This window comes from Apodemus sylvaticus, chromosome 23, assembly GCF_947179515.1.
Source record: "Apodemus sylvaticus chromosome 23, mApoSyl1.1, whole genome shotgun sequence".
NCBI lineage: Eukaryota > Metazoa > Chordata > Mammalia > Rodentia > Muridae > Apodemus > Apodemus sylvaticus.
The window spans coordinates 42,324,941-42,344,130 of record NC_067494.1 but is presented as its reverse complement, the minus strand read 5'-3'; the positions used below and the strand labels follow the sequence as shown (position 1 = coordinate 42,344,130).

The 19,190-nt window shown below is 43.1% G+C and overlaps 1 protein-coding gene across 1 annotated transcript in view; it reads left to right on the top strand.

Annotated features, from left to right (window-relative positions):
- Positions 1-19,190, top strand: part of Prkn (parkin RBR E3 ubiquitin protein ligase) — a 1,193,927-nt gene that overhangs the window by 987,420 nt on the left and 187,317 nt on the right. Inside the window, exon 9 of the mRNA XM_052169367.1 lies at positions 3,005-3,154. Within this exon, the coding sequence (XP_052025327.1) occupies positions 3,005-3,154 (150 nt within the window). The remainder of the gene's footprint in view (positions 1-3,004; positions 3,155-19,190) is intronic.

The window sequence follows — 19,190 nt, the reverse complement described above, 5'->3', positions numbered from 1 at the left end:
ATGCAAAATTCATAAAGCTGGTAACTCAAAACATCCAGGAACTCCAGGACACAATGAGAAGACCAAACCTAAGGATTATAGGTATAGACAAGAACAAGGATTTACATCTTAAAGGCCCAGTAAATATCTTCAACAAAATTGTAGAAGAAAACTTCCCTAACCTAGAGAAAGAGATGACCATGAACATACAAGAAGCCTTCAGAACTCCAAACAGACTGGACCAGAACAGAAAATCCTCCCGGCACATAATAATCAAAACACCAAATTCACTAAACAAAGAAAGAATATTAAAAGCAGTAAGGGAAAAAGGGCAAGTAACTTATAAAGCCAGATCTATCAGAATCACACCAGACTTCTCACCAGAGATGAAAGCTAGAAGGTCCTGGGCAGACCTCATACAGACTCTAAGATAACACAAATGCCAACCCAGGCTACTATACCCAGCAAGACTCTCAATCGTCATAGATGGAGAAACCAAGATATTCCATGATAAAACCAAATTTACACACTATCTGTCCACAAATCCACCCCTACAAAGGATAATTGATGGAAAATACCAACACAAGGAGGGAAACTACACCCTAGAAAAAGCAAGAAAGTAATCTTCTTCTAACAAACCCAAAATAAGATTGCCACACAAACAAAAATAACATCAAAAATAACAGGAAGCAACAATCACTATTCCTTAATATCTCTTAACAACAATGGACTCAACTCCCCAATAAAAAGACATAGTCTAATGAAATATTTCTCATGTAAATCTTCAATTTTATCAGAAATTGTTTGTAATTCCCCTTTTAATTAATTTAGCAATTTCTTTTATGTCTACCATTTTATCTGCATTATTTTTCATGATAATCTTCAATTTTAATGTCTTTCTATATACTTCCTCTATTTTATCAGAAATGTTTCCAATATAAATCTTTGATTTTATCACAAATGTTTCTAATTCCACCTTCAATTAATTTAGAAAGAGTTTTTACATTAACCACTTTTTATTTAAATTTTCCATGAAATAGTCAATTTTAATGTTTGTCTATTTATTTCTTGAATTTTACCAGAAATATTTTCCATGTAAAAATTCAATATTATCGGGAAATATTTATAATTCCACCTTCAATCAACTTAGAATTATCTTTATGCCTATCATTTTATCTATATAATTTCCATGATAATTTTTAATTTTAACATGTTTTTCTATATATTTCTACAATTTTATCAGAAATGTTTTCCATGTAAATCTTCAAATTTATCAGAAAATGTTTATAATTCCACTTTTAATCAACTTAGGAATACTTTTATGCCTACTATTATTATAATATCTATATAAAATTTTCCATGATAATCTTTAATTCTAACATGTTTTTCTACATTTTTCTACAATTTTATCAGAAATATTTTCCATGTAAATCTTCAATTCTATCATAAAATGTTTCTATCCCATATTTCAATTAACTTAGCAATGTTTTACATGTCTACCACTTTGCTCCTTAATTTTCCATGAAAATTGTCAATTTTAATGTGTTTATCTGAAATATTTTCCATGTAAATCTTTAATTTTATCATAAAGTGTTTTTACTTCCCCCAAAATAAGTAAGTAAATAAATGAATCAATAAAAAAAATGCCCTACAGTCCTATCTATAAAAAAAAAGTCTCACTCCTTATAAGAGCACTTCCTTGTGCACATGAATGCTAGCTCTATCCCTTGAGCTTCTCTCTCCCTCCCCAAACTCCTTTCCCACCCATCTTCCCTCTCATACCTTTTTGCACCTTCTCTCTGGCCCCACAGAAGTCTGTATGCTTGCATTTCTATTCAGGAAGCTTTGGATGCACCTTGTGGCCTGGTGTCTTCGTCAGGGTTTCTATTGCTGTGAAGAGACACCGTGACCATGGCAACTCTCATAAAGGAAAACTTTTATTTGGGTATGGTTTTATAGTTCAGAGGTTCAGCTCATCATCATCATGGCAGGAAGCATGGCAAACCCAGAGCTGGAGAGGTAGCTGAGATTCCTACATCTGGACCCACAGGCAGCAGGAAGAGACGGTGGCACTGGCCCTGGCTTGAGCATCTAAGACCTCAAACCCCACCCCCAATGACACACTTCCTCCAACAAGACCACACCCCCGAGAGCGCCACTCACTGTGAACCGTCACAGAACATTTTCATTTAAACCATCATATCCAGTTCTCTACTGCAGGTCTTGGGGATGCTGAGGGTGAGGATGGGTTAGGGCTGGAGCTATAGAAACCACAGTGTTGGTAGGGCTGAGGTAATCGTAATGAGGAATGGCTGCTCAGCCTTCAGTGTTTTAATGAAGACAGTGGGAAGGGAACCAGGCAAAATAGCAGGCGAATGCTCTTTGATTGACATTCCTCTTCTTCTAGCCCACTGTCAACATGCAGGTAGTCAGCAACTATGGGGTCCATCCATTTTCTACGTGATTATAAAGCCTCGTAAAATCTGGAATAGAAACATGCAAATAGATTACCTTAAAAGACTGATAACACTCACCAGTAAATATACACACATAGTACTTAGGCGTTAGAATACAGTTTATGGGCACAGTGTCAGTGAAGACCAGATTTGGATGAAAAAATCTGTTTTCTAAAGACAGAATATGTTAAATATATACATCACCTTTTCCCCGGGTTTTCAGGAAAAGTTCCTTGTATCCCAGTATAACCCCAAAGTCCTAATCCTCCTGCCCTGCCTCCCAAGTGCTGGGATTACTGGCATTTGGCAACATATCTGGCTATGGACAGATTCATTTTTTTTTTTGAGCTTGGAAAACTTTGTGCTGGGGTCACACTTTTACCCCCATATCCTCATCCTCAAACCCCCCACTACCGTACACTCCCACGCCCAAAAGTGCATCTTTTCCTGAATCAAACTGAGAAGACAATCCCAGAGTCCTTCCACTGGGAGCCTCAGGTAGAAATAAGTCATCTGAGGCTGCTCTGGATCACCTGCTCTAAGCTCACCGTGCCTTTTGCTTCTTCCAGTACAATAGGTACCAGCAGTATGGTGCCGAGGAATGCGTGCTACAGATGGGAGGTGTGCTGTGCCCGCGTCCTGGCTGTGGAGCTGGGCTGCTGCCTGAGCAGGGCCAGAGGAAAGTCACGTGTGAAGCAGGCAACGCCCTGGGCTGCGGGGTGAGTACTGGCCAGGTCCGGTGGAGCTTGGTGGTGTGCGCCTTGCTTTTGTGGATTCTCTAAGACCGCTTGCATTTTCTTGTCAGGCTCAGACAAATTCGAACTGATTGCAAAGAAACAGATTGTTTTGTAGTTCGTTCCTATGTAGATGTATGAAACTTTGTATTTATTTTGGAAGGAGTTGTGCTGGGATATCCTGCTCTCTGTTTACTGGGATTTAAGATGCGCGAAACCCCCACACCAGACCTTTCTGTTTTCTTTACCGTGTTCATTTGTTGCAGGGGGGGAAGAGAAAGTCTTCGTAAAACCCTCAGAGTAAAAGCGGAGGAGGAACTGAGGTCCCCACCCAGGTGGTTTAGTAGGTTCGCCTCCACGTTTCAGGAAATAGGAGGATTAGTACGAAAAAACTCAAAAGCACTCGGAAATGAAGTACACAAAACTTACTGCGCCTGTTAGGGGAAAAGGGAGAGGAATGAAAGATGTTCTGAGAGGTCAAAGCAAATGAGCTAAACAGATCCCACACACACCTCTGACCATCAAGGGGAAGTCTGTTCCAGTCCCGGAACCCTCACTAAATTAGAGGTTCCGGCGACAAATGGCTACTAACGCCGATATTAAATCTCAAACAGGCTGGGTAGGAAAAATAGGTGCTGTTTGACAAAATGCTATTGATCTTCGATGGGAAACATTTCTTGTAGAACTGCAGGTTCACGAGGAGCTTTCTAGAGGAGGCTATGATTAGCCAAGTCTTAGCTACGTTAGCATCTGTCGCTCTAGCGAAGCTTGCAGTGTGCCCTGTGATGCGCCTCACAAAACCAGTGTTGTATAGTAGAGGAAGTAAGAGTTGAAAAATAGTGAGATACCCGTGATGCCCCAAAAGGAAAACAAACAAACAAACAAACAAAAGTTGCCTCTGGGTTAATAACCATAATTGCATGCAAATGAAGACTCAGGTAAGTCCATTGTCCTCAAAAGCCGAGTAAATCAAGCCCCAGGCCCAGCCTTGGGCTCCACCAGGCACCATGTAGTCTATACTGACTGTGGATGGCCTAAGGCTGGCTGCCACAGTCAAAGGATCAGAAGCCTGTCACTTTCTTTTCAAGTGAGCTGTAGTCATTTTAGACTGATGGCTAATTTCATATGTCTGTCTGCCGTTATCCTAATGACTCTGCCTATAAAGTTGCATTTTAATACTACTTCATGAGAAAGACAACTTCTTTCGCCTGGTTTTTACGTTGTTTCTTAAGTTGCTCTGAGAACTTTCAAGGTTTTAAGTCGCTTTGTATTTTGGAAACATTCATGTGATATTTGTGTATTGGGGTTCAATTTTTTAATACAGTGTGGCATCATGAGTAGCTTATGTATTTAAACTGCAAATCCTGAGAAATTACTTTCTAAAAATTTTAATAAATTTATTTAATATCGAGGGTGAAAATCTGAGGAGAACCTGTGGGAGTCATTCTCTCGTCTGATTGTGTGGATTCTGGGGGTCACTGGCACTCGGGTTCACAGACTTGGTGCCAAGTGCCCACTGAACCATCTCCCTGGCTCAGGAATTTGCTTTAGAGTTTGTTTGAATGGTTGCAATGCCTTTGGGTTATGTGAGTTTGGGAACTTGACCTCAGGGAGAATGGCTATATTTAGGTGTCCCTTTGACCTTTGGAAATCTGAGTAATATGAACTTTTGTTTTAATTTGATTTGTTCTGTTTCTTTGTTTACGGGAGTAGAATTTTTGGGCTGTGTTCATTAGCTAGGGCCATGTAACAGACAGTTCCACGTCCCCTCATTTCTTAGGACATGTATTATGTCCCAGAGCTTCTGGGTCACCATGTTCCCCACCATAATGGTCACGGACTCACCCTCTGAAACTGTAAGCAAGCCCCCAATTTTAAATGCTTTTTTTTCTAAGTTTTCTTGGCCAAGATGCCTCTTCACAGCAATCAAACAGTGACTAAGATAGTCACCAAAGGCTTCATCAATATTCATCGAACACTTACCTGTAAGGCCTGATATTCAAGAGAAATTGCTTAGACAGCGTTCATTTGACCCCCTCCTCCATATCGTCTAGAATCTGCCCTGAATCAAACCCTATCTATAGTAGAGAGTGCCTCCTAGACCTTTTAAGTCTTGAAAAAGTTGCTTTTCCTGACTAACTCTTGGAAGTAATGTCATTCCTTTGCACTGTGGTTCAAGACGCAGGGGTGTATCACAGTATGACACAATCTCCTTTTCACAGTCATGACACCTGTGCATTGAGCCCAAGACTAGCAATGGTGCTCATCAGCTAGTCATGTGACTGCCAGTGTGTGCCTGGACCATTGTGTGCCTATGACTACTACTGTGTAGAGTTTTCTGTGGTATGCATGTTGGGGTCCAGCTGTGGTCCCATGTCCTCCATTTCCTTCCTCTCAAGAATAAGTGCAGGGGCTGGAGGATCTTAGTGTTACAGCTCTTGATGAAGACCTCCTCTAATGATCTTCAATAAGACAGCTCTCTGAGACGATCTTAATTTGTGCACATAGCTTTATTTGGGTTGTGCTTGTACAAATACACTTACTTCAGGGTGAACCACGGCTATATACATGAACCTTGGAGAGTGGGAAGGGGTTCTTCTTAGGGTGAAGACTTCATTGTCGAAGGCTTAAAGTACTGGGGATTCCTTATTTGCATGAAGAGGCATTCCAGGATGCTGAATCTGCAATTTCCCCAGGCATTATGTGGCATCCTTCAGGTAGGGCGTGGATGGGGCTCCCCAGTTGAGACAGAGGAGAGGAAATACCGCTAAGAAATGGGAGTCTTCCATTTTATGCAGAGTTTGAGAAAGCTGTCCAGACATAGTAGACTACAACCTTAGCAGCAACGTGCAACAGTTTCCATCTGAAGAAAGTGGACTCAGGTGTTTTTGCTTGACTTGGGCTTCTCCAACACAGAAGCTTAGACTAGTATATAGGACCCTGTTGTTCAAACACATGTCCATGCCCATTGGAAAATGAGATCCCCTGACCCTTTCTGCCTTTCTGTCACTGATCTTACCAGATGCCAAGGCTCAGTGAGTGTTACCTAACATGCTATTAGAAGGTTTTCTGTGGGAGTTGAGGTCCATCTGGCCATAGCCTGGCAGATCTATGATGGTCGTGGCAGATTCCTTACCAGGGTAAAGAATGATTCGAGAGAAGGAACCACCTCCTAGGATTCAAGTTGAAATTTTTTACCAATTATCCCGCTCCATATTCCTGCCCCGAGTCTCCATTCTTCTTCATGGTAAAGTCATGTGTTTAAGGTTCCATGGAGTAAATGGATGAGGATGTGGCCCAAATAATGCAGAAGCAACAGGAATAAACTGAAGTTGTTTTCCCCTCATCGATCCTGGTATTAGAACTGTTCCGTAGCCTTCAGAAAGTATTTAAGAGCTTTCACATACTTTTATGACAGTCTTAATGGCACTCCTAGGATTTAATGCCATGTGTAAAGATCCACAGAATGTCCATCATGAATATGGAAGGACTACAGAAATCAACTATCAAAGGTTCCCTCAGCTGCCAGGCAACAAGCTTCCGCACACTGGCTTATGACATTGTTGCAAGATACTTCCTATCCATTCACACTGAGGCAGTGAGAAGCCAGTGATTGGAGGGAAGAGAGGAGGAGGAGCTAAGAGGAGGAGGGGCGGAGAGACAGGCAATGAGAGGCCAGTGATTGGAGGGGAGAGAGGAGGAGGAGCTAAGGGAAGTGAGGGGCAGAGAAAGAGAGAGGGAAGGCCCAGACGAGCAGAGCAGAGTGGGAGATGCGGATATCCAGATGGCTTCAAACATAGTTCTGGTGTTTTGGAGAGGTTGGAAATGTTGGGATAAGACTTTATCATTGAAAATTGGTGTTATGTATTCAGGAGTTTTATATACATAAATATATTTGTTTAATTATTCAAGTTTAGAGTCATGCTTTACAGGATACGTGGAAGGAGTGGTACAAAAGCCTGGCAGGGCGGGACTCCTATTATTACCCACTACATGACATCTCTTTCTCTTGGGAGCACTCTCTTGCTTCTGGGAGCACCAAGATTTTAGTTTCCACAGAGCACAGAATATTTATATATCACCAGGACTCAAGAAAGTATATATATGGGGATCGAATTACCTGATCCCCATTCTGAGCTAAGCCTTTGATCGTGTTTTGGACTATGGCTCATAGAAACCTTAATTGATTTCCTGAGGAATGTCTGTGATGTGTTGCTCTTCCCTGCAGCCTTCTCACAATGCATCAGAGCTACCTCACTAACTTTTATGACTCCCATGCAAAATGTTGACATGTTTAATACTGGAAAATAGTAGCCAAATATGAAACACCACCATAGTCATGGACCTGGAGAGTCAAGCCTCCTGTGTCCCCAATAAACCAAACATATTTGTCTTACTTGATGCTATCTTGGACTGGAATACCAAGAGACATTTTTGTATAATAACTGAATTTGAATGAATAATTTTCTGTTTTAAATGAGAAATCCAGGGACAAGATTTAATTTCAACCAAAAGGAAATCAAACAAGAATAAGAGACCTTTAAAACCATTTTCTTTTTATAAATGTATTTTCATTTCACGTGCATTGGGGGTTTTGCCTGCATGGATATCTGCATGGGGGTGTTGGATCCCCTAGAACTGGAGCTACAGACAGCTGTCATCTGCCATGTGGGTAGAGAGAATTGAACCCGGGTCCTCTGGAAGACTCTTAATCACTGAGCCATCTCTCCTCCTCTTAAAACTATATTCTGCTAAGGAAATGAGAAGGCATTTCTTCAGGCCCTCAACAGTCACCCCTTTCTTTAATAGATAGCACCCACATGACAGAAAGCTGGGTCAGAGGGCAACACTGTGGCATGTCTCTCATCAATACAGACCTCTCCTGAGTCCTCTAAAGCAAAGCTATTGCTTTGCACCACTTTCCTCAGAATGGGTCTTAAAATCACATAGGCTCCAAGTTGTAAATACCGTATCAAACCTAGACACATGCAGCATATGGTTCTACTGCATCTGTGGGTGAAAAACCATGACTTTGAATTTATTGGGGATTTGAGTGAGGTAAGAGTGTGACCCTTATCTTCAGTCTTTATGTAGGGAAGGAGTCAGTGGAGATGTAAAGATTTAAGTTATGATTGAATTAAAACTCAAATTAGCCGATAGGATATAGAGCCCCTTATCAATACGCTGAGTTTAGAAATAAAAAGGCAACAGGGATCCATGTTCGATGATCGTGAGGGCAAGGGGGTCGTTCCTCTTTGTTCTCCCTTCTATTTGGTTTCAGCTTGGATTGTGCAACTGGCTCTTCTATACCCCAGGTTAGCCTTAAACCCAGTAGGTAGCCAAGGAAGCCCTCGCCAGAACCACAGGCATGTGCCGCCATGCCTGGCTTCCTTTGCTGCTCTCTAAGGAGATCTTGGCTTATTTTTTATGAAAATACATAAATTACAATGAAATATTTTGTCAACTATAATGGGTTGCTTCTTTCTTAAAGAACTGGGGTTAAAATCTAGACTCCACATGGATGTGGCTTGCACCGTGGTGTATTCAAGGAGACACCAGACAAGATGAGCATTGGTCAGGATGACTAAAGAGATGCCATTGAGCCAAAAAACAAAAAACAAACAAACTCCAGGCTCTGCCACACCACCTTTGTCACAAGTGTGCGAATCCTCCAACATGCCCCAAGTAGAGGCATGCCAAGGTTGATATGTTAATTTTTAATCCATAAGGCGTTTCTCATCAAAAAGCATTTATGAAAGAAAATCAATGCTAGAAAACGTCAAAAAAAATATGCAATCCTTGTTTATTTGACATGTGTCCAAAAAAAAAATCTAATTTCAACTCCAAGACTGGCTCATTTGCAGATTGGAAATAAGTCTTGCTAGACTTTCTGCCTGCGAGACAGCTTGGAGTGCAAAGATAGAAAGCTTTGGAGAATATTTATATTAATTAAAGAAGCCATTCGCAAATGTACAAGCAAGCTCCCGCAATACCGTTCCTCTGCAGAGTGTTTGTCAATTGACAAATGTTCCTCGAAAGGCGGCGTTCTGCGATGTGAAGTGTGTGCTTTATAATCCAGCACAGATCTGGCCATTCTGCTCGTCTCTAGTCGGGCTTTTTTGTTTAAATAAAGGGAAGTATTATTCTGTTTGGATTTGAACTATCTTCTGGGATGCTCCAGTGTGTGGTCCCCAACTAGGGTTGCTGTTGAGGATGATGGGGTGGCGGGCAGGATGGGTGGCAGGGAGGGAACCACGCGTCATAGCCGAACGGGGGCGTTGGAAGTAGAGACTGGTAGCAGGAAGAACGTCCCTTGAGCCATCTTTTTGAAAATAATAGGTTGTTCCTAGGCAACCCTCTTCCCTCTCTTTCCCAGCCCTGATGTAAGCTGCTTCTCTCCACTCAGAGAGGAAGTGATGCAAATGGTCCTAAGACTACAGACAGGAAGCACCAACAGAGTGAGCCTAAAGAAACAAACAAAGAAACAAACACAAATAAAGAACCCTTTCTTGCATTGCACGTTTCTTCATCGTGCATTTCATCACAGCAACAGAAAGCTAACATGCTTATGAACTAATTTTATCCTTTCAAAATGTTAAGCCCCAGCTCTCTGTGTTAGGAAGCCATCGTGGCCACAAACTGACTGAAGACCTCCGGGGTCTCGCTCTGTGAACTACATGGAGAGCGCAGAGCAGTACAGAATGCCTTCTCACAGGAGAGAGGACTGATCTGTGGGTTAACTCTGATGCTGCTCTGACCTCTCTGTAGGGTTATGCTGCTCAACATGAACATATGCTGCGTCTTACATCCAAACTCAATACAATCAGCAGTTGAGATCCTTACAGTAGCCCCATTCTGGGTGCTTAGTGGTCACACGGGGCAGGTACCAACTGTATTGAACATTATAGACACAGCCTATTTTTTGTTCTGCTGGAGAATGGGGAGTTTGGGAGGACACCCATCCCAGGAGGTAGCATTGCAACCCTGAAGCTCCCTGTGTCTTGACTCCAAGCACTTTAACCTCTGCGGTTGTGTTTAACAAGAGAAATCTGGAGTACAAGAATACCCAGCAGATCAGGCCTGGTGCCATGGGCACTGAATCCCAGCACTCCAGAGGCAGCCACAGAGGCAGTTTTAGCAGAGCTCCAAGGCAACTTTGAACTGCACAGGAACATGGGGGCGAGGGGTGCATTTTGCAAACCGAGAACCGTGCAACATGGGTTCTTGAGGCTGAGGTGAGGAAAGAAGGGACAGGATTACAAGTGCAGATGGGAAATAAAATCAACCAGGTGGAAACAAAGAAATATTACTTTTCTTTGGAGCCTGCTAGGAATACAGTGTGGAGAACAAGGGCCGGGCAAAAAGAGTCTCTGAGGTTAACATTTAAACCCGGAGAGGAGCAGGCCGCTGCATCATGTGTTGGGTGTCGTTACTGGTTTAGGTTACAGTCAGACTGTTTGATAAGGTCCAGGCCCGGTCCAGCCTCAGCCTCTGTGTGTGTTTGGTGGAGGGGGACACACCGTGCAGTTTGTTGCTGTTAGACTCTCTGGGAACTCTTAGCCCTCACTCCAGAGCTCCTCAGAGCTGGGGTTGTAGCCCAGTTGGCAGAAGGTTCACCTAACATGCGTGAAACCTTGATCAGGCACCAGAACCACCTAAAGGTGGTGGTCCATGCCTGGAATCCCAACTCTTGGAAGTCCAAAGCCATCTTTAGAGATGGACAGAGATCAAAGCCAGCCTGACACACCTTCTGAAACCTGTTCTAATAGAGGCACTCCCTTTCTACCTTAAGTGTTCCAAAACCAAGGTGACTCCATTTTGCTTTTCTTTCTTGGCTAGAAATGAAGTGACAGATAGATGTATGGTCCCATGTGTAACAGGCATGAGTTAACCAGGAGCAGAGAACTTTACTTTCTGTAGAATTAGAAGTTTTTGGTGTGTGAGCATGCAGTTCCCTGAGCAATGGAATGCAGGGAGTGCATTTTCTTAGTTCCACAGCCCAGGAACGGCCTTTTGAGTGCTGCGTTTTCCAAGACAGGTGTTTCACGACACAACTTGAGATTCCGATCATTCCCTTCATGGTTTTTTATGCAAAGTGCTAAGTAGCATCCTACTGGTTCTAATGAGCTTGGGAGATCTCAGCCTCAAAGACAGCCGCCCACGTGTTTTCCTCTTAGTGGAGAACTGATAAATGATTTTCAAATCATCAGCTATGTTTGTCTCACATGTATTTTTAGTGCTCTTTCCTCAGAATTTCATATGCATACAATGCTTTTTAACCATATCTGCCAGTTCCTCCTCCATTTCCACATGCCTCTCTCACAGCCCCTTTTCTAATTTATGGCCTCCAGTTTTATCGTTGCGTGGGGGTGTGTGCACATGCGTGTGTGCAGCGTGCATAGGTACATACGTGCATGTATGTGTGTGCGTGCGCACGCACTGGCAGGTGTATTGAACCTAAGTAGTATTGGCCATATGGATATAGTGGTGACCACAGGAGCATACTCAGTCTATCAGAAGACTTGTCACTGAAGAAAACTGCCCCTCCCTCAAAGTTGTTGACCACCTGGAATTCCTCAGCCAGAGAGCCTTTGTCTGCCATCCATACTGGGCTCTTAACTCATGGGTCTTGTGCAAGCCACCATAGTTATGAAGAGTTAGTTCATGGGTACACCATGCCCGTCATACCCAGGACACACTTGCAACCAATCCCCTACTCCTCTACCCATTGAATTCCCCCATGCCTCTATCTGTCATGATGTCTTGGGTGTTGGGTTAATGTTACTGACATCCCCTTTGGGGTTGAACACACTAAAATTGCTTCTTCCCTCCACGTGGCCAGATGTGGGTCTCTGTGACAGCTCCTATCTGCCATGAATAGAAGCTGTTTAAATGAGTGGTAGAATTATACTAGTCACCAAAGCTTGTCGCTCAGAGCTCAATTGCATTTCTGAGAGTCCATTTCTATAGTAAAAATCCTTTTAATTCTAAAACTGTTATAGACATATTTAATAGGTTTAAGATGAATTCTGGAAGATAAGATGCATTTTCATAAATTGACCGTGTGTGGTGAATTACAATTCATGGTCAAAGAGTCTCTATTAAATGAATGGCATATTCCAACTTTTCGTAGGATAAGTTGCAGGGAGCAGAATATTTTCTCACAGTGGATATATATCTCATAAAACACTATGTCAGATATTATGGCCATCACAAAGGGACAGTTGAATTTAGAGATCTGGTTTTATTTTTATGTTTAAACAAATCGCTTCTGCACAGCAAGAAGAAAGGTCACACGGTTACAGCTTTGAGCCCAGCCAGCTGGAAATGATCCAGACCCTTCTTGGAAGATGTGGGGTCTGAGTCCTCCTCCGTCCCAGGATTCTGAGCGCTGCGCTAGCCTCTTACCCCTTTCCAGCCCAGAGGCTGTTGATGATTCTTTGGGACACAGGCAGCTGCATTGCCTCTTAGTATGCTATATATAAGTTAGGCCTTTATCCTAAGTCCCTTGTCTTCTGTTGGTTGGAGCCCTTGAGGCACACCATGTTCTCCCTGGTTTTTCTCCTGCCCAGTGTTTCCTTCTGCTCTCTCCAAGACACCAGACCAGGGAAGCCCCAGGAAGCTTTCCTCCTGCTGGTTTATCCCACATCCTCCACCAAGCCTTCCTCTGCATCAAATTGCTTGCCCCGCCCCTGTCCCCAGCCCCGCTCTGCCCCACCCCACCCCACACCTCTAGAAAATGGCCTCCTTATGCTCGTTCTGGGTCCTTCACTCCACCCTGCCTCTCACACTCCACTCAGTATCCCACGCCCACAGGTGACAGAGTCAGACCATCCGAGCAGGATCCTTTGCAATCCCAGTCATTATTTTTATTGTGGCAAATATAGATGATAAACTTTTCCATTTTAATCACACATGCTCAAGCTGATAGAACTGAGAGCATTCACAGCGTTATACGGGCACCGCCACTCTCTGCTCCAATGTCTCATCATCCCGAACAGAAGCTTATCAAGCCATGCTCCTCATTTCTGGCTCTGGGAATTACTCCCGTCTGGCTATTTCATCTCAGCAGGGTCACTACCGCGTCCAGCTTGTTTGTCTTAGCAGCAGTATTTTTGAGGTTCTCCCATGTTGTTACCGTGTGTCCGACTCTTCATATGACCAAATACTGTCCCACAATAGGTGCATACATTGTATCATGTAACATTTCTTTGTTGCCCTTTAATTTCTTTTTTTTTTTTCAACAGAGCATAGCCCTTTACTCACTCTGGATCCAAAATAAGGCACAATCTCTGATTTTTCAGTCTCTTGTCAGTGGTTTAAAAGATCAAATGCCAGGGTTGGGAGCGGGAATGATACCCAGGGGTCCCACCCACTCAGAAGAGAAGACAGGGGATGGGGGGAGATTGTGGAAGGGGGAGACCGGGAGGGAACAGTGAGCAGGATGTAAAGTGAGTAAGTAAAAAAAAAAATCATCAAATTAAATTAAATTAAAAAAAAAAACACACAAATAGTTCAACGTTATTTAAATGGCAAAAAACAAAATGTGGCTTAATAAGGATTTTAAGAAGTAGTTTTCTTTTAATTCTACAAAAATAACAAATCTCAAAGAATTCTTACTATTATGGAAACTATTTGATAGTTTACAAAGAAGTACTTTGAATGATTGTATAAAATAAAAATGGAATAAGCTTCAAAAAAGTCAAAATCGCTTCAAGTCCCAAGAATAATATCAATCCGCCTAAAACACCTTTTCACGAATAATGAACTTGATTTGATATGTTAAATCTCCCGCCAGTGCATGCGATGCAGGGACCCCCAAATGGATGGATCTAGTCATCTGTCACTCTGAGGACTCAAGTCCTACATGTAGTGCTGACTCTACTTACCTCTTTCTCCAGGTCGACAGTTCAGTAATAACTGATATCTCTCATTTTCCTCTAAGACCTAAAAAGGATCTACTGCATCGACATTCAGATTTGAGTTTAGAAATCTAATGCTAGAAATCAACCAGTCTTGACTATAAGGAATTGGTGCCCACCTATCTCAGCCTCCCCGCGGGATCATCCCTCCTAAACAAAGTTCTCTGTGCTTCCTTGTGTGGCACAGCCCTAACCTCTGGGTCTTCTCTAAGAGCAAATCCTGCTAGAATTGGGCCTCACGGACAGAATCATAAAGGCTTGTCAAGGTCTTTCTGGGGAATATTTAAGAGCCATGTGGTTGTTGCTTTGAGCGAGGGTCTTAGGTGATCTTGGGCAAGCATTGAGCTCAGTGTGCCACAGAGGATAGCCTTGAGTTTTGGATCTTCCTATCTCCAGAATTATTCTGTGGTAGCAGGTGTGTGGCACCACGCCTAGGTTTAAGACATTGGATCTTTGAACCCAGAGCTTTGTGAATCCAGCACTCTAACAACTGAGATTCATCCCTAGCTCCTCACAGGATAGCCTCTGTTGCACTCTTTTCCAATAGACAGTGACTAAGAAACAATAACATTTTCACTAATACTACAATGGTTAAATAGGGTTTTGACTTAACCTGTAACAATGAACAAAGTCAGTCTCTGCCCTTCCTGTAGATTATTTTTTAATAGAATAGAATTAAATGAAAAGAGTCAAGAATAAAACTGGTCCTCATAGAATTATAAAATCTTGTCTGGATTATTATTATCAACCATTAAAGGTGGTTGTTTGGGTGTGACAGGAAGGGTATGAGAGGAGGAGATTTTTATTTGTAGTCTAAAGCCTTCACTAACGCAGGTTTCCAAACACGTAATTAGAATATCTTTTACTTTATTGTAACATAAAAGACTACCGTTTCTGAGAGTATGAGCTACAATTTTTCTTAATTAAGTGACTGAAATATATACTAAAGTAACTTAATAATGTTATGTGTTAAATACAAGCACTGGGGCCTGAGAGAGCTCAGTAGGTGGAAGCATTCGCCTGCCTGCTGACCTGAGTTCTAGCCTCAGAACCCAGGGCAGAAGGGAAGAAAGCCAGCTCCTGGAAGTTGTTGTTTTTTTTTTTCCCATGAATCCATGCTGGGCTGGGAAACTAATACCCCATGGTTTAGAATGATTGTGAATTTGTGTTTTTTTTTTTAATTTATTGATATATTTATTTACATTTCAAATGATTTCCCCTTTTCTGGAAGTTGTTGTTCTAAGACTTGAACACAATGGTACCAGTGCAACGCAACACACCACACACACACACACACACACACACACTGTATTCACAGTAATGGTAATAATACAAGCAATGTTGTACAGCACACTAGAGTTACTGCGGTTCATAACTGATTATCTACTTTGTAATGAACTAAGAGAAAGAAGGTGTTTGTAAGCTAAGACACAGTCAGTTTCAGGAGACACAAAGGCTAGCAACCCTTGATTGTTACATACCCCATGCACGGAGTCATCACACCACAACAGCACGCTGTATAAAATTGTTGTGCCTGTCATACATTCTAAAAAGAGAAGGAGGATCACAGATAGACAAAGGCAGCCTGGCAAGTAACTACATTAGGTCGACCCATCCACCATCCTGAAAGAATGTTTGCTTTGGGTTGTATTGGAGGACTAGGGGGCGAAGCATGAGCTTTGCACTGGCCGAGGCTGAGGGGTGGACACCACATCCACCAACCTGCCCACTATTCTCAGCATGAGCAAAGCATGCAGGTGGCCCAGCTCAGCATCCCGTCAAGCCTGTAATCTGCATCAAGCACACCTTCCTGTCATACCAATTTAATTGAATGACATAGTTAAGAAAAATGGGAATGAAGTCTGCTGGGAGATTTAATTTACGTTCTCGAAATAAGCTTCATGAAACATGTCATCCGGAGGACTGGGAGGCAGGATGCACACAAATGAATTTCAATATTTTTGTGTCATCCTTAAATAGTCTAAGTAATTCCTAAATTACAGGAAGAGGCATCCCAATGCTACTTTACACATGTCTGAATTCTAGATATTATATTCTCGCTGTTATTTTGTTATTGTTGTTGTTGTTGTTACTTTTAATTTTAAGGCGAGATCTCACTCTGTAGCCCAGGCTGGCCTGAAAGCCCACTAAGTTACCTACATTGGGCTTGCATTTGCTGCAACTTCCTGTCCTTCATGGGCCTCCAGCCTCACCGTGTTATATTACTGAGTCTTGTGTATCTAGTTTCCTTCCCACAGACTGGGGACTGGCTCTGGGGTTGCCCAGAACCCAGTATGCCAATGCACGGGAGAAACCAAACAGTACACTCTCACTTTTCTGATCAAATGAGGACCCAACATCAGCACATAGCATGGTCAACCCCACTCCTGGTACCAGGAGACAACTCTCCGTCATCAACATATAGCATAGTCAACCCCACTCCTGGTACCAGAAGACAACTCTCCATCATCAGCACAGAGCATGGTCAACCCCACTCCTGGTACCAGGAGACAACTCTCCATCATCAGCACAGAGCATGGTCAACCCCACTCCTGGTACCGGAAGACAACTCTCTGTGCTTTCCCACATCTGGGGGAGCACATCTGGGGGAGCACTCAGCGGTGTAGGAGAGTGCCTTTCTCACACTGGCAGACATTCCGGACCTGGAGGGCTCAATCCACTGACTCCTGGAAGTTAACACAGTTTTGTCTCTTGTTGGTTTTCACCCCACTGGTGGTCCCTGGGGCTTGGTGCGCTATTCCAGGAACCAAGGCAGCAATGTGGCTACTGGCCTTCCTCTCTGCTTTGCTTTTCACTAGAGTCGAGGAACCCGCCAGTTGGTTCCTCAAAGTTTACTGCCCCTCAGCCAGGAATGAGGAAGATCCGATGGAAGGCATCTCCGGCAGGGACACGTGAGGCTATTACACCAGGCTCTGACCCACTCATCTGTATGGAAGCTTATATCCTCAACAGACTAAAAAGCAAGACGGGTTTTTTGTTCATTTGTTTGTTAGTTTGTTTAGTGACCATTTTATAGACTTGTTTTGTAAAGAGAATATTTTAAAAGGCAGTAAGGCTACCAATCTGGGGGCAGGGGGTAAAACACAGGCAAAAATGAGTATACTCTGCCCACCTCTCCTGCTCTTGGGCTGGCTTGAAGAATCTTGAAGGAAGGAGCCTTTGAGGGAGTCACAACTTCTGAAGCCCTCCAGGAGGTCATTCATCAAGTGGGCTTGCACTTCCACAAAGAAAGCAATTTTCTCCTTTCTCTCTGTAGAAACGGGAGCTGGCCCAGGACAGCTGCTTCTCCTGAGTCGAGTCCCGCTGCCCTCCACAATCTCTAGGAAGAAGATAGAATAATTACCCCCTCACAAGTTCTTCCTTACAAAGCCATATTGGTTATACTCTCACTCTTACAGACAGCCCAGGAATTTTATGTCAAACGAATTTTTTTCCCCAGTTCTTTTCAAGTATTAAATGACAGGCCTGTCATCAAGGCAGCCTCCCTTAACTATTCCTGTAGCTACCTAAGTAGATGATCTTCCTCTATAAGAATGTCACAGAGCATAAAGGATTTCAGGGTTGTTTTGTTTTGTAGTTTTTGTTTTCTTAGACAGAATCTCTGGTCTTGAACTTGCTATATAGGATGATGACCTTGAACTTTTGATCCCCACCCACATCCTGTCTCCCAAGCCCTGGAACTACAAGTGCACATTGTCGTTCCCTGTTTCTTCAGTGCCATTGAGTGTGTGTGTGCTCAATGTGTGTGTGCACATACTCAATGGCACACACGGAGCTATATCCTAAAGAATTCTTCACCCAATCAAAAGTAGGAGTTTTGGATCCCACCTCTATGAATATGAAATATGCTTCTCCATGTAAGCAGGCCTGCGTGCTGTCACGGCCCCATCATTTGGAAGAGTTATTAGAAGAAAAGGCTCCTGAGCCAATCACCATGTAAGTCGGTCTCATGCAAGAACAAGATGAAATGTCACCTGTTGAATCTTTAAAGAACATAAAGAGCTCTGGACAGATACGCTCAGACAAGAAAGCGGCAGTTATTTACTTATTTATCAGTCTTTAGACCATCCCTGCCGGGTCTTGGCACGCAGAGGGATGACAGCAAAGGCTGTTTTTTAGGAGATGGCTGCTACTCAGGAAGAAAGAAAGACTAAATCAAAGCAAGCCTCTGAAAGGCCCTTTCAGGAGACACAGGCCGCCAGGCCTTTGTGTGGGTAGCATTGTGCCCCTGTGAAGTACAGGAGGTATTTAATCAATCAGAAAGGCTGGAGTGGAAAGATAGGATTAAAGAGATAAAATCTCTGCTACCCTGAGTCTATTGACCCAGGAATCTACTTCCCACGATGGGCTGAAAGGAAACCACTTCACATCTTAGACACTAACGGATTCTTTAAAAAATAAGTAAATAAATAAAGCCTCAAAATTGATGTTTTGAGGGTCCATGCATATTATCAACTTGTTGCTCTAAAGAGACCAGAGACTGTGTCTGTACAACTTCTCCCAAAGCCCCAAACTTCCATAAGGAACATGATTCATAGAAACCACTTACTGGGGAAGCTTTGATTTTTCTGAGCACCACTTTACATGCCATCGATATATAATCAGACACCAGCAGGGACACAGGCATCCCAGAAAGTTAAGGAAACCTAAACAGGAAGTCTCTGCATGTGCCCACTTGCCTTCCCAACCTACACAGGCCCTCTCTTAGGTAGAAATGGCCCCCAGTACCCGGTTCCTGGTGCCCAGCCCAACCAGGTTTATTTATCTTGGGTTACTGATAGAATAGATGTGGGCTGCAGCAGGCTGGAGTCCAGCTCTGCCCTCTCTGGAGATATCCATTGCCCCACCCAGCCTCCTTTTGATAAGTGTTCACCGTATGGGCCACAGACCCATTCCAGTGTGTGAAAGGAAGTCTGAGTTGCCTTGCAGAGACATAGTAGCCCCAGGATCATTGCTACCTTGGGTCTGAGGAGGTTCGGGACTTTCAGCCCTTGATTATGGGTCTGAGTGAGTCAATGCTCCAGCCCCTGCGCTGGAGGAGAGTATATGTCTTCTACATTTAAGTCACCTGAACAGAA